At 50.4% G+C, this 16224-nt stretch overlaps 1 protein-coding gene across 3 annotated transcripts in view; it reads left to right on the top strand.

The window, feature by feature from the left end:
• The window catches only part of KCND3 (potassium voltage-gated channel subfamily D member 3), a 199490-nt gene extending 183848 nt beyond the window's left edge, over positions 1 to 15642 (top strand). For 2 of the 3 annotated variants that reach the window (XM_019730429.3, XM_088799488.1), the window contains exons 4-8: positions 6151 to 6252; positions 6618 to 6707; positions 8206 to 8262; positions 9424 to 9671; positions 10390 to 15642. In XM_019730429.3, coding sequence (XP_019585988.2) covers positions 6151 to 6252; positions 6618 to 6707; positions 8206 to 8262; positions 9424 to 9671; positions 10390 to 10591 — 699 coding nt within the window. In that variant the 3' untranslated portion in view covers positions 10592 to 15642. The remainder of the gene's footprint in view (positions 1 to 6150; positions 6253 to 6617; positions 6708 to 8205; positions 8263 to 9423; positions 9672 to 10389) is intronic. The other variant, XM_019730431.3, reaches the window with a different exon arrangement.
• The last annotated feature ends 582 nt before the right edge of the window (positions 15643 to 16224 follow it).

The following is a 16224-nucleotide window of genomic DNA, read 5'->3' as shown; positions in this document are numbered from 1 at the left end:
AATCCTCTGAAAAGAGAACTTTCTGAGGCCATTGAGTGGAGGGACAAAGGGCACAGCAGGCTTGCGTCACCTCGGGTGTCGCAGAGTCAAGGTACAGAAGTGTGACTCCCAATCAGGAGCATACCCACTGGTCCTGAGGAAAGGGTTCCGTGGGTGCTCTGCTTAAGAAGGCAGGGCAGGGTGAGTACCCTCCTTTGCCCACAGAGGGGGAGAAATGGCAGAAGGCTTGGGTGCCTAGACAGAAGCCTCCTTTCCGGGCTGGCCCCCCACCCGCCATCCAAAGCTACTCACCCACTCAGCCTTCCGGCGTTCGTTCACCTGCACTTTTAGGGCCTCTGGCTGGTGAAGGTTCTTGGGTGGTGACTTTTACCATATTCCTGTCAGGAAAGGGGAGGGTGGAGGGCTGAACACGGTACCCCGTTCAGAGCATCTCAACCTCCCGCGGTTATTTCTGGGTACAATGAAGGAGGAGAGGGGACCTCATTGAAAGAGTCATTTTTGGAAGCCTGAGGTTTCCTGTCCTTACTTTATTCCTCCTTCCTTCATTCATTCATTCCACAAGCATTTACTGAGCACTTGCTATGTGCTCAGTGTGCACTGCAGCTGGTTTACCTCCTCACCACGTGGTCCCAGCTGCTGGCCTTCCACTCACCTGGGGAGCCCCCACGTAGCAGGGTCCCCGACATCAGAAGAACGCAGAATTTCCGGACAGATCTCTGTATGCTGGCTGGAAACAAAGCCACAACGTTCATGAACGCTCGCTCCGAAATGTTTGACTTACATATAATAACCCTTCAAATGATCACATACATTATATAATTCTATAATAAATCCAGCTGGTTCCCACTTCCGGCATCTACCCTTTTGTGTGCTGGTACACTCACCTCTTCCTCCCACTGCTGCCTCCCTCTGCCTCTGCTGAAATACACTTTGGCTTATCTTGACCTGGCTCTGTACTGTGGCCAGCTTGCCTGAGATTGACGTGGCTCTGTGCTGTCCTGCCATCCCCTCCAGCACCCATTTCCTACCTCTTCACCCAAGGTCAGGGCTCCTCCGCCCCCGTCCCTCCGCTAGCCAGTCCAGAAATAGAAGTCTTATCTCGTCCCTGTTCCCGTCAGCTGGCGAACGTGAACAATCTCTGAATTCATTATGCAGCCCTGAAGAAAGGGACAGAGAAAAACTGAGACCTGCTTTCCAAAGCAAGGAGTCTGAGACCTGAGAGGCGAGGGGTCCCACCGCAGTCAGCTCGGGCAGGCGGACACATGTATTTAGCCCAGGAGGTTCACAGGATTCCTCAGCTCACACAGGCCCCTCGGCTAAGCCCAGCACAGCCCCACACCAGCTGCGCTCTCCTCTCAGCAGCTCCTGCAGCTCCCTTCCCCTCCGGCCCACACCCTTACAGCCTCTCATCCGCTGAGGGTTTGCCCCTGCACACAATGTGGCAGTGGCCATTTCCCCGTGAAGCTTTACAAAGCTCATCCTGTGTGGTTAAAATCCAGAAGGAGTCAGCTTTGTCATAGGGCTCCCTCTTGCCCCTAAAGATGAGACCCTCCCTTCTGCACCCCTCTCCACCCTCCTCTCCCTTTGCAGTCTCCCTTCGAAATCAGAGTAAATATTCAGTGTTTTCACCGCCCCTAGATACTGTCTCTCCTCAAGGTTGCTCAGTTCTGTCTCTTTCATCTTTTTACCTTGGGCTTCCTGTGAGGGAGGCAGGGGGAAGAATCCAAGAATACTGCCTGCTTCTAGCACTGCGTCTGTCACCATCACCGGGAGGCAAGGAAGGGGGTGTCCAGGGCACTTAGTGGAGTGTGGAGAGATGGGACAGGAAGGAAGCAGGGCAGCGAAGCTGTGAGAGGGCTCGGCCCACACCACATTCTCAGGAGCTAAGCAGCCATGAAGGGAAGCGCCAGCCCGCGCACCTCAGGTGGAAAGGCAAGGCTCAAAAAGTCGTCCTCCTTTCCTGTCACCAGTGGTTTGCTTGGGGCTGTAATTGAAGCAATGCCGTGACCACTTGCTTCGGAGGCTGTTCTCTGAGCCGAGTGACTTGGAGGTCGGGTGAGACAGTCTAGCAGTGGACAAAGAGGGGAATATCTACAGTGAGGGACCTGGTCCCCATCCCCAGTTCTGGTGCCTGCCCAGATTTGTATTGTAATGGAAATGTTGATTGAGATCATGACAGGTTAGCATGCAGTTGGAAGAGTATCCACGCAGGGGACGGACATTGATGCAATGTACCCATGCTATTCCGATTTCCCCAGTGTCAGCTGGTGTGTGTGCGTGTGTGTGTGTGTGCGTGTGTGTGTGTGTGTGTGTGTGAGTTTTACACAATGTGATCACCTCTGTAGGTTCACGCCTCTGCCACCCCATCGCCGCACCCTTTTGTAACCACACCCTCCCACTACCCTGTCCCTACCCTCTTGTGACCATTTACCTGTCCTCCATTCAGAAAATGTTTCCATTTCAAAAATGTTATATCAGTGGACTTATACAGTGGGTAACCTTCAGGGATTGACTTTTTTCATTCCGTGTAATTCCTGGAGATGCATCCCCGTGGTGTGTATCTATAATCCGTTGTGTTTTCTCGCTGAGCAGTATCGCATGGTGGGGATGTCCCAAGTGTGTTTAACCATTCGCCTGTGGAGGGACCTCTGGGATGATTCCACATTGGGGTTCTTATCAACAAAGCAGCTGTGAACATTCATGCACGGACAGTTTTTGTGTAAACAAAAGTTTTCATTTCTCTAGGGTATATGCCTCAGCGTGCAATTGTCCCTGTTCTCTCTTGGCTTTTCCATTTCTCCCCTATTTTCCTCCTCCTGCCCCCCCCCCCCCCAGGGCAAGAGACGCCAAAACTCATGGCCAAAGGCACCGGCCAGCCAGACAGCTAGGAAGTGCTTCCCTGTGAAGGGTTCCAGGGGCCTGACAGATACTGGAGCACAGACTGTACCTGAAACTGTACCCAGGCTGGTGGCAGCCTCTGTCCAGATCTCGCCTCTAACCCTGGGATCTCCACGCCTGTGGAAAATGCAACTTCTTGGGTTTGGCTCGTCAAGTTTAGAAACTTGCCTGACAGGAGCTGAAATTCAGGGGTGTTATGGAAGCAGCATCTGACCTGGAAGTTGGCAGAGCTGAGCTAAGCTCTTGCTAGTTCACAGCCTTGCCCTGGGTCCATCACTTCCCCTCATGTCCTCCTTTTTCTTGTCTTTAAAAGAACTTACGTGATCTCTACATTCTCTCTCAACTCTCGTATTGTATGAGGCCTAACAATTAAGTTTGCAAACTCATCCCAGAAAAAGCGCTACATACCTCATTGCTGAATATCACTATGGTCACCTTAGAAATACTCCCCTTGGGAAGCTATGCAGACGCCAGTGCCTAGTCCACCCTTCAAAGCAATGTTGGAACTCTTTTTCTGGAATGGCCATCAGAGCTGTCGTCGTATTACCCTTGATGTCCTGAATGTCATCAAAATGTCTTCCTTTCAATATTTCCTTTATCTTCGGGTAAAGAAAGAAGTCATTGGGGGCCAGATCAGGTGAGTAGGGAGGGTGTTCCAATACAGTTATTTGTTTACTGGCTAAAAACTCCCTCACAGACAGTGCTGTGTGAGCTAGTGCATTGTCGTGATGCAAGAGCCATGAATTGTTGGTGAAAAGTTCAGGTCGTCTCACTTTTTTATGCAGCCTTTTCAGCACTTCCAAATAGTAAACTTGGTTAACTGTTTGTCCAGTTGGTACAGATTTATAATGAATAATCCCTCTGATATCAAAAAAGGTTAGCAACAGCGGTGCAACAAGTTCGCAAACTTAATTGTCAGACTTTATACTTACGACCATGGAAGAGAGTGAAGTTGACCGGTCCACACAAAGATTGAGCCCATTGCAATGGCTTTATCAACCTGGATGTCTGACCAACTGTATGGGGTCATCTTCCTTCTAGGGCCATCACAAGCCTTGCTTGAGCACCTGCTCAGTAGAAAGCTCTACACTGAAGATAAAAATATCCATAAGCCATAGACTCTGGCCCTCAGGAGCTCAAAGCCAAACCAAAGAGCCTCACCAAATTTCCTACGCTGGGTATGGTTCTGTAAACACATTGTAACCCTCTTTATCCTGTGTGGGACATGATTAAATGATACAGTCCATTTGATATGACAATCTGTTTCTTTTATAGAGCCCAGGGTAAGATAAGATTAAAAGAAGTGCCACAAAGGAGAACAGGAGAATCTTTCATCTCTAGAAAGTAATGAAGACAGACCCCAGATATGAGAAAGGTCTGGCTCTAAGTGGTGCAATCAAATTATATAAGGCTATAATGAGCTTGACACAATTGGATTTCCATATGCGGCTCTCAATACCCAGTACTCACCGAACGCAATAGCGGCCACGTCCTCTAATATCAGACAAGGAACTTGCTTGAGTGGAGACGTCTAGCTGAGGGGAAGGCTGCAGCAGGACTCCAGGGAGAATTGTCCTGGACCTGAATGAATGTTCTTTGCTCAGAGAGAAGAGAACGCCAGCACTTCCGTACCACCCTTTCTCTTCCGGGTACCCCTTTCATGCTGTCCACCTAGAGGAGCGTTCTTCCTCGGACGTACAGGCAGATCTTCCAGGTTAAGTCCTGGCCTCTTCCTCATATTTAGAAGCCAGGGAAGGGAGGTGAGTTGTCCCTGCAGGTGACGTGCTGTCCACAAGGGACCTCCCAGGAAACAAGAGACAGAGTGCATCCTCTGAGCTTCTGTTGACAGCCTGAATACAAGTCCCTGGCCTCCTTTTAGCACATGAACCAGCCCAGCAGGACACTTGGAAGGGACACTCCCCCGTGTTGGGGAGAGGCTGGACATTGCCACAATTTCCCAAGGATTATTCTTCTGCTCAGAGGCCATGCTGAAGTCACCTGTGGACTTTCTCAGTCGGAAGGAGGGACCCGTGGGTCCCAGGAGGGGCTCTTGTGTTTTCAGTAGCAAAGGCTTGGAGCTGGGTCTAGAGTTATAAGAGCCCAAACTTCCAACTGCATTTTTTTAAAACCAGCAGGAGCCCCTCTACTGTTCCCTTCTTCCTCTCTCCCCAAGGTTCTTTTCTCTTTGGCCTCGCTCTGTGGTTGTGCTGCTGTCATCATGACACTGATTATGGCTATTAGGAATGAGAAGGGCAGCCGGTATCTGCAGTGCGTCCCGCCCCTCCCACTGCCCTTGCAAGCAAGAGAGATGGGCTTGCACTGAGGGACCAGGAAGCTGTCCTGCAGGGGCTCTGCTCAAGGCTTCCTAGGTGGGAGCTGGGAGATTTTCCGTTGTCCAAGTTAAAGCCGAAGAGGTGTTTGGAAATGTGCTCCATCCCGCCCTCTCTGGCACACACATCGGGCCACCTTGTCACATTCAAATGCACCTGCACTCATCCCCACGGACACACACAGCAAAATATGCTTAATACTGACACATCCGTGCGTGAGTCCACTGCCAGAGACAGACAGACATGCAACTATAAATTCATTCATTAACTTAAACACTACCAGGCACTGGGGATACATAACCGAACAAAACAAAAACTCCTGCCCTCCGGGAGCTTATATTCTGACGTGGCGGAGAGACCGTAGCAAGATATGTGTACAGTACTTATCCTACCTTAATAATAAGTGCTAAGGGAAAAACAGAAAGTGGAGGCGGGATTAAGAAGCCGTGAGGGGCACACATGCACACTTCTAGCTTTTCTCAGCATGAACCGATATTTGGGCACCTGCATCGCAGGGGTCACTGGACCCCAGGGCAGAAGCAGAGAAGAGCTATAACACGTGCTCCTTGAAAGAGCGCTCCGGCTAGTTGGAGATGAGAAATACTCAGACATGAAACTTGTGGAAGGAGGGAGGACTTGGATGAGTAGTATTTCTCCTGCCAGGGTGACACCCAGCTGGAGAGATGCGTGGGAAACCCCTAGGAACTCTGACCATGACCGAGCTGCACAAAGCGGGCACACAGCGTCTCAGACCCAGGCCTGGGGCCCGCAGACAGAGATCGTGAGGCTGGGAAGAAGCAGCTTCCTCTCCTGTGTCTGACATGAGCTGGGAACCCAGCCTCGCTGGGAGAGCCCCCGGCACCGGCTTTTCCAGGCCTGCTGTCTTTAGACCTCACTCTTTGCTTCTCTCTGCCAATCACAGAAGGCCCGCCTTGCCAGGATCCGTGTGGCCAAAACAGGCAGCTCCAACGCCTACCTGCACAGCAAGCGCAATGGGCTCCTCAACGAGGCTCTGGAGCTGATGGTAGGAGCTTCCAGGACTTGGGCTGGGAGGTGGAGGGGACCCTGGGCTTGTTTTTTCTTCCCGCCCCACCAGCACTTGGGCCGCAAAGCCCCCGTGTGAACCCTGAGAAGGCCATGTTTCCAAACTTCCCCCAGGGAGCAGCCCTCCTCCACATACGTGCCTCTCCAGGGGATTGTCACTGCTCCCCCTAAGCCAGCTTTGGACCCAGGGACCCCAGCCCAAAGGCTACCATGTGCTATGGTAACCCTCAAAGTTGATTCACCCACATTTTCCTGGTGCCCTCCTACCTCCTGTGGAGAAATGAAGGGGATGGAGAAAGGAAGCATTGCCAGCTCTGTACTCAGTCTCTCTTCTCTTCTCACTAGGGCACCCCGGAAGAGGAATCCATGGGCAAGACCACCTCACTCATCGAGAGCCAACACCATCACCTACTGCACTGCCTGGAGAAAACCACTGTGAGTCCCAGCCCATGGCCACCTCCCCTGGCCCTTATCTGAGGGGAGAACTCACAGAGTGAGAATTCAACTCACATCCTCACCCTGGGCCGAGATTCTGAAATCGAAGTCTGTGCCCTTCAGCTCCCAAAGGTAGTGATGAGGTCTCTATCGACCCTCAGGTCACCAGGGTAGGGACGCCAGTGGTCCTGCAGCAGCACAGAGGAGGACATTACCCCCAGCCCTTCCAGAGCCCCCGACATCAGGCCCCACGGCCCATTTCTCGGTTACTGGGGGCTAAGGAAGGGCTGTGCCTATTAGGTTCTCAGTTCTCATGGGCACCACCCTTCAAAACTAGGGCTGAATTTATACTCAATTGCTATAGGACCGTAAGAACATCAAGTTTTGTCCTGTCCCCGGGGCTAGGTTGATGCAATTTGTGGGTCCCCTTGCTTCCTACATTCCTCTTTGAACAGGAGGCGGTGAGTGGAGGAGGCAGCACATACATTTTGCTATTCTTACCACTCCCTCTTAGTCACCCTGCCATCCCCAGGGAGGTCAGCTGCTGAAAAGCTCAACAAAATGGAGTTGTGGTTTCAGGCATCCCAGGTGGAATGTGGGACGATGCCTGTGCTTCACGAACAGACTGAAAGGAAAGGCAGTGGGGCCCACCCTGGACCCTTGGCAAAAAGTGGTAGGAATCATAGGGAGGGAGCAGCCCCGGAGAGACAAAACCAAACCCTTTCCTGGTCTTTTCTAGAACCTCCCTCCCCAAAGAGCCTGTAGCCAGGGCTCAGCACACCCAGGAAGAACTTTCTAAATGTCCCACATCCGGGCCTCCCTGATGCAGGGGGCGGGAGGGGGGGCATAGGTGCTGTTAGATGACTCTTACTGTGAACCACATGTGGACACCATGGGTGGCGGTTAAACCCAAGCAGGACGCCCAAAATGGAAAGGGACTCTGAAAACGCTAGTGTCCAGATATATCTGACATTTCTTAGCGGTAAGAACTGTATAAGTGTATCTAGACTTTCTCTCAAAGACTCAGAGCTTGCCAAAGGGATAGGGCCGGACCCAACTGCCCTTTCCAAGTTGCATGTGCCGGGTGGAATGTGGACACTGAAGGGACACGGGTGGAAATAATCTGGGTTTGCAGGGCTGGAATGCTGGCGTTGAAGGGGTGGAATGCTGGATTTGAGGGAGAGAATGTCAGATTGTGGGGATGGGGTACTGGGATTAAAGACTGGAATGCTGGATGTTGTTAGGGAGGAATGTTGGGAGAGGAGACGCAGAATGTTGGGATGGAGGGAAGGAACGCTGGCTTCGAGCAGGGTCGTGTTGGAGCCAAGGGGTGGAATGTCGGGACGAAGGAGGGAGAATGCTGGGACCAAGGGCTGGAATGTCGGACTCAAAGGGTGGAATGCTGGGATTGAGAGACTGAATGTCAGAACTGAGCTTGGGAATGCCGGAATGCACAATCAATGGTGTTCTTATCTTCTGTTGGCATGTTGTCCTGTAGGGGTTGTCCTATCTTGTGGATGATTCCCTGTTGTCTGTTCGAACCTCCACCATCAAGGTATAACTTTTTAAAAATTCAATCGATGTTGTTCTTTCTGATTCTTCTGAGTCTGTGGATTCTCCTTTTTATCCCCTGGTCTGGTTCTCTGCATGTGTTGTTGGTTCTTCCCACTGCTGCCACACCCAGTACCAGCTCCAGCTCCCAGATTTTGTGCTAAACTCCCCCAACGGCCTCTCGGATGCCCTCCTTGGACCTCCCCAGGGGCTAGGAGGGGGTGGGGGAACATGGCACCAATGGCGGCATCCTGGGAGGAGTGTCCATGGGCCACATCTGGGCCACATCTGTGCCGCTCCCCAGCTCCATTGGGGGTCCTGGTATTGGCTGTCAGGCTGGTCTCTCCCTGAACTCTGTTCTCATGCTACTTCTCTTCAGCCTTTCTCTGCCCTCTGGCAGCCTTGGTCGGATCGTTGATGATATAGAGTTTTAGTCACCTTGCCCATACAGCCATTTTTCAGTTCTCTTGGGTTCCACTCCCCCCTGATGCCCTCTAGTCAGGAGGCTGTTAGCATTTCCTTGCCACGCTTACACTTGACTTAGGGAATCCTGTTCCTCCAGGTACCCCTGTCCCATAGTCAGGTGAAAAGGAAATAATTAAAGGACATCATAATCCTGACAATTGGACCCCGTGAGCCTTTAAGAGCAAAGTGCTCCAAATTCTGTGAACAATCCAGTGCCTTTAAAAGCTTGTGTCACACTTACCCAAGATTCGTAAGGATCTCACCCATTAAATCCAGAAACGCCAACCTAGCAGACCCACTACCAGTAGCAGTGACTCCTTGGCTGCCCCCCCACCCCCCGCCAGGAGATCCTGTGCACAGCCTGCAGAGTCAGTCAAGTCTTTGCTTCCAGCCTTGACGATGTCACTAAATCCTGCTGTCACCTCTGTATCCCTTCAGCTCAAAGCTGTAGATGGAGTGTGTGTCACATCATCATTTAACAGCTCCGATCTGATGGCCAGGGCTGCCCGTACAACTCTCTTTCTGTCTTCATTTGGTGCCTGTGGGACATCACCCCTCCTGAATGCCTGTCTGTGCTCCAGGCGGCTGGGAGCCCTTCTCTCCCGGCCCAGAACAGAGACAGGCAGCTGTCCAGAGTATGGGGGCCCATCCCCCCCCTCCTCTCTCCTTTTCCTACTTCCTTTCCTTCTGCTTCCCGCAGAACCACGAATTTATAGACGAGCAGATGTTTGAGCAGAACTGCATGGAGAGTTCGATGCAGAACTACCCGTCCACAAGAAGTCCCTCGCTGTCCAGCCACCCAGGCCTCACGACCACCTGCTGCTCCCGTCGTAGTAAGAAAACCACACACCTGCCCAATTCTAACCTGCCGGCCACTCGCCTGCGCAGCATGCAAGAGCTCAGCACGATCCACATCCAGGGCAGCGAGCAGCCCTCCCTCACCACCAGGTGGGTGGCTGCCCTCCCCATCACTCCCAAAGGCTGGAGCCGTTCCATTCACAGGATTAAAGAATCTCAGCATTAGGGGAACCTGAGGGTCCTCTAGCCTTCCTGTCCCCTTACCTAATGCATGAGCCCCCACCTCCCTCCCACACCTTCCTTCCCATCCTTGCACGTTAACCCAAAAGCCCTTTATATGCTTTGGAGGACACTGTAGCAGGCTCAGGCCCAGTGTGGGGTTAGATACCAGAAAAAAATAACAAGAGAAATCCAAAAATGACCTATCCCAGTGCAAAGAATGAACTGACCGTTTTCTCAAGGAGATAATTTTCACAAGTGTGTTAGGCGTGGCTTGTCCCAGCCTGATTTTGAATCACAGGCTGACTTTTCCCTCCTTTCTCTGCTTATATTTAGGCCACTTCCCACTACCTCCAGTAAGTGGCAAGGCATTCAGGGAAAGCAAGTCCAGTGGCACCCAGGATAGGTAAACAATCGCTGGAGGGAAAGCGTAGGCTCTGAATCCCAAAGCCCAGTATCCAACTTCGCAATTGTTGGTAGTCTAGGAATAGCCATTAGAATGGATAATTACAGGCTGATGACCAAAAAGAAGACAGAGGGACACCCAAACCTCCTCCAAGTTTCTATGAGCTAGAAGTCTAGGGGGTCGAGGAAGCTCTGGAACACTGGCGAGAGGGACCCTCATGAATTCACTCTTTTTTCATCCCAGTCGCTCCAGCCTTAATTTGAAAGCAGACGACGGACTGAGACCAAACTGCAAAGCATCCCACATCACGACAGCCATCATCAGCATCCCTACTCCCCCGGCGCTAACCCCTGAGGGGGAGAGTCGGCCCCCCCCTACCAGCCCGGGCCCCAACACGAACATTCCTGCCATAGCCAGCAATGTTGTCAAGGTGTCCGCCTTGTAAAACCACGGGACAAGAGGGCCAGCGTGGGTAGTGGGAGCCAAGGGGGCTGGCATGCTGGTGGGTGGCCACTGGGACCACTCCCACCCCCTCTCCCCACTCTTTCCGCCTGCCCTGTTGCACCCCGAGCACTGAAACTTGTGCCTGGAAGGAAACAAGGGCAGCAAAGGGGCCCCTGAGGTTCACTGCTGCTGGCTGCACAAAGCCCTGTGACCCTGCCTCTCACTGGGGCCGGAGGAAGGGGGGGTGGGGTAGGGGACGGGTCGGAGGGGGCAGAGGCTACGCACCCGTACAGGACCTGCAGGGGGAGCCTCAGACCAAATCACAATTGTTTCCGGAGACCCCAGTGAGGAAAGGACAAGACCAAGAGCAGCACAGAGGCCAGAGTTGTCACATGCAAAACAGGAAGAAAATATAACACTGTGTATTTAAGCACCTTTTCAAGGCTTTTAATGGATAATATTTATTCATGGGAAAAGGTGGAAAAGAAAAACACCAACGGATTTTTGTGAAACGTTTTTTTCCTCCGCGAACCCAATACCTTTGAACCAAAACAATGCGTCCTTTTATGAGGGTTGGTTTTATTTTTGTTTTGTTTTTCTCCTTTTATATAGCAAAGCTTTTAGGCTAAGAAGTCAGTGATTGCTGAGTTCTCTCTCCACTCCCCCAGGTGGGTGAGGTCAACTGAATCTGGGCCTCCACTGCCCAGCTGACCTGCACGGAGCTGCCAAGTGACCACACAGCAACATTTACCCCGTCTGTCCGTCTTTTTTTGTCCCTGTACCTCTCTGCTTCGCCCCCTGGCTGTTTTTCAGTGTCCAGCCATCTGTCTCTCCATGGACCCCAGTGAGCCTGAGACACGCCACCTTTGGGCACCTGCGGGCGTGTGCCTGGGTTCTATTTGTGGGAATGCAGGTGTGGAAGAGACAGGAATGAAGCACAAACAGGCGAGTTTAGGGATGAGGGAAAGCCCACTTCGTAGACGTAAGTGCCTCCCTCACGGCTGGTGTTGGCAGTTGCCATTTCCAGGTTAGAAAGGGAATGACCAGACTGATCACACTGGGATCTTCAAAAAGGAAATAGCCGACTCTTGGTGTGTGCCCACGGAGAGGGCAGCAGACCCCGGGGCTCACAGCTGCCATCGGCCTCTGTGGCCCCCAGCTGTGTGCCCTCCTTCCCGGAGCTCTGTCAGGAGGCCCGGGGAGCAGTTTCCTGCAGAGAGAGCAAAGGTACGCAGTGCACACCCTGCTTCTGACTTATCTCACGCCGGAGGCAACTCCCACACGGAGGCTGAGCAGGCAGGTTGAGCCTGTGCCTCACAAAGGATGCACCAGAGTGTGAACGCAAGTCGGAGATGCTCCATGATTCTTACCTGGTTGGAAGGCAAGATGCCTTGAGGTCTGAAGAGTCATCAGGCCTGATGTCCCTGTCCCTGAAGATAACTGAAATGGGGGAGAAGCCTGATCACCTCCTTGCAAGTGACAGAGTGAATGTTGTTTCTGGGAACCTGGACAGTATTTCTGTCCTGGTGGCTTGCACCCTGGTGGGGCTGGGAAACAGCATTTCTGGACTCCTATCCGTTTTCACTGCGTATAGCAGCTGGGTGGGCCTCGGGGTTCGTGAAAGCCCCTTCCGCGCTCCCCAATCCCCAGCTACCCTCGGGCAATCTCTCTAGCCTGGCCTCTCAGATACAGGAGCTCATCAGGGGCGCATTATCCATTCTGCAGTTTAGTGGTTAGCTGTTTAACCGTAAGCCAAGAATTTTTCTGCCCACCACAGCCATCTAGACAAGTTTCACTAGCCAGGAACCTGAAACACCTTCAATGGGCTGCCCTGCGACCCCAGCTCTACTGACCCCATCCATACAAGCGGAAAGGCAAGGCGTTATGAGGTGGCACCTAACCGACGGTGGGCAGAAGGGCAGAGGAAAGGGAGCCCTCTCAACAATCTCCTTCTGCTCCCCATCCTCGACCAGAGCCCTTTCTCTGGGTCTGGCCTCAAGCATTTCCCCCTAACATGAGAATGGGGTGGTTCTGGCCCTCTGAGCTTACGATCTAAGTCGACAGAAGAGCTTTACCACTGCAGAGGAATACATTTGTGTGTGTGCGCGCACACACACACACACACACACACACACACACGACCTAAACACACCTGAGAATAAGTACTTAAATACATTCTTCATACACACCTCTCCTTAGGGAAGGCAGAAGGCGGGGTTGGACTCTATTTAGAGGGCAGGTAAAGGACTAGAAAAGGAATTTTTCTTTTGAAGGAAGGGTAATAGAACAGTTGGGAAGTATCTCAGTTTACATCATAAGAACTGAGTGGGGTAAGTGAGAAGAGGTAAATAGGAACGTGTTTGCTTCTACATACAAATTGCCTGTGTTTAGAACAGGTCATCGCAGGGTTAGAATAATGACTGGTCCAACCCAGGACCTGTTTGATAACACACCGAGGGAACTATAGCGGTTCCCACAGAACTTAATCAACAGATTTGAATAATCATGTCCCAAATAACTTCCCATTTTTTGACAGCTCCATTTCCAAATCCCACATTGTGCCAGTTCCTAAAAGACTGTTAGACCATGCCCTTCATCGCCATCCCCTGATGTAGCCTCAGCCGAGGATGACAGACCCAGCTCACCTCTGGTCCAAAGGATGTCAACCCACGAAAGTGGCCCATGTCCACAACAGAATACAGACCACACTGCTGCATTTGTTAAGTAAACAAAAGAGCCCAATCAGGTTAGTAAGTCGAACCCACTGGCCAGTGACTGAAGAACCAGGATATCAGGGTTTTCTGGGGGCAGTGGGCCTTCTGGTACGACTCTTCAGCTTTCCTAGTTCAGGAACCATTTCAGCATAATAGCAGATTCCCAAAACTACCTTTCCCGTTCAGTCCCACTCAGCATTAGGGAGGGTTAAAAAACAAACAAACAAACAAAAAGTCTACATTTAGATGAATGGAAACTTAGAAAATATAGTACTAAGAGTACATCAGAACTAGAAGAGATTCAAGAATCTCTTTAACAGTTTACAGTATGGAAAGCTGAGCCCCAGAGAAATTAAGTGACTTGTTAAAAGTCATGCAGTCATTTAATGACAGAACTGGGACCAGGACACAAGTCCCTTGGCTATTGGTCTGATGCTTTTCCCATTACACCCACCGCTTCTCAGAGCGACAGTGCTTCAGAGAAGACCCATCAAAGAATACATGCAATAACTAGAGATACAGTCTTCTGCAAATATCAGTGCTACTTGGACACAGCCCCTGGAAACCACCTGACTGGATTAATACAAACCATACTGTGGAAACCACCCTTCCCTGGGTAGAACCGACCGTGGACTAGCAGAGCAATTCTATCAAAACTAGGTGAACAAGTGAACAGGCAGGTTTTTTCCGTCTAATGCCATCTCTCAGTGAAGAGAGGGCTAGGACATTTCAAAGCATACTGCCTACGTCCTTCGATCCTTACAACCTCTGACAGTGGTAAGCCCAGCTACATCCTTCATTCAGCAAGAGGAACGCCGGCAGGAAGAAGCTGAGTGACTGATGCAAGTTCACTGTGATTGCGGTCCAGGGCTCAGCCATCTTGTCCTGGGATATTTCCTGCACATCACGCGGCATTCCTTGGAGGTTTGCTTATATTTTTAATACCTGGATGTCAGGGGTGGTGATTAAAGGTGAGGAGGAATTCCATTCAGAACCACCCTAAGCCAGGGCCTCCAGAAGCAAACTCTACTATTTCTCTTTCATCCCCTATTTTCTTTAGTGTCAAGCTCAGGATTAACTGCATAGAATCCTGTCCAAAAGATCAGATATTCTCGATGGCAGTTGAACACGTCAGTCTGCAATCACACAAGAGTAGAATAAGGCCAGCAAGCAGAAAAGTGAAATGAAGAAAAACAAAGAGTTTGAACCCATAGCCATGATTAACACAAAGGTCAACTCACGGATATGCTGCGTGTGGACTTGACCCAGTTTTCAAGCTGATTCCCACAGTTGATGATCATGTTACTTGTTAGAATATAGGCAGGGAACGTGTACATTGAGACATATACCTAGATTTTTCCTTTTTTTTTTTTTTTTAAACATTGTAGAGGTAGTGGTTGAAATTGAGCTGAATTCTATCTGGAGGTTTTTCATGAATTCCGGTGGCCCAGACTCCCTCACTTCAATGACCAGGTAACTGCAAGGCAGAAAGATCCCAATGCTGGGATCTTTCATCCCTAAGGTAGTTATTAGTTTCCCTTCCACACTAGTCGGCATGGTAACCATGACAAACAGGAACCTGACTTTCCCTTTCCCTTTCTGATTTCCTTATGAAATCTCATCTTGTGCAAAGCTTTAAAACAACTGGATGAAGGAAAAACATGGTCATGACCCATGACCCTTACCTGGAGCCCAAACAGCGTCGGGAAGAGCATTATTAGAACTAAGAGAAAGTGGCTATCAGCAAAAACAAACAACAGCTTTAAAGGGGTTCCTTTTGAGTCTTGTTTTCTATTCAGAATGTTCTCTGTTTTTCTCATCAAGTGTGGGAATGACATTTATCTTAGCAGGTTACTTAACTACACTGGGTGGTGTCACTCTAACCAGTGTAGGGCACTGACCCAAGTCTTGGGGGGGCTCCTTGGACCAATAGACTATTTTACAAACCAGGGAGGTGGGAGGGATGGTATATTTTTGATAATCAGACATTCCAATGTAATGTTTTCCTTAGTGGTCGGTCATTCCCCCCCCCCCCATTAATGTTATCGTGAAAAACATCAAGTGTGTTCTTTTCTATTTTCGTATCATAAATGGGCTTTGCTTACGAATATCACAATGGCAAAGAAAAAATACTGTACAAAACTGCAGGAAGAGAAACATGTGAAAACTTTCTATGGAGAAAAAAAAACAAACAACTCTTGAGTTTCCTGTCGTCTTCTTTTGAAACTGTAGTGCATATGTTAAAACGTGTATCATTTACAGTATTGAGTCATGTGCCACTGCTGTACCTCATGTATCCAATCTGGATTAAACAAACGATGTGCCACAAACCCTACAATGAGTGTGAATGTTTATTTGAATACCAATTCTCCTGCTACACAAGAAAGGAAGGGTCATTGGAACACGGAAGCTTTCTGTCTTGCTAGAGAAGCCGCAGACTCTCAGAAGGGTACTTAAAAGTCTTGTCTGACCGTCCCTCCCCCGCCCTCCCGTGAGCCACTCCTCTGTGACATCCCTGTCACTTCTTACCTCTGCTAGTCATGGATGTTCCCTAAAGGGAAAGCATGTGATTGCATTTGTCAACAGCTCTATTTTGAGGCCCGGCCCTGTATTACGGAAACAAAATCTGCCTTTGTGTATCAGTCCGGGTTCTGCTGAGAATACACTGACTGTTGACTCCTTCATCTACACCAAAGTCTCAAACTAAACAAACAAAACCCCTCAAAATGAAATACTATATAGGGAACAGCAGAAAGCTTGGGAGTCTGATGACGGAGGCTCACGTTTCCATTCTATCACTTACTTATATGACTTCACATCAGTCACTTTTTTCTTGGCTTCAGTCTGTTTCCTCATCTTAAAAAGGGGGTCCTTGGATTAGATGTCGTGAAGATCTGCTGTAATCTCAGCCATTCTGACT

The sequence above is a fragment of the Rhinolophus sinicus genome, chromosome 7 (genome assembly GCF_057876585.1).
Source record: "Rhinolophus sinicus isolate RSI-liver-muscle chromosome 7, RSI-T2T, whole genome shotgun sequence".
NCBI lineage: Eukaryota > Metazoa > Chordata > Mammalia > Chiroptera > Rhinolophidae > Rhinolophus > Rhinolophus sinicus.
The sequence above is the reverse complement of the archived record's forward strand: the minus strand, read 5'-3'. Positions and strand labels throughout refer to the sequence as shown.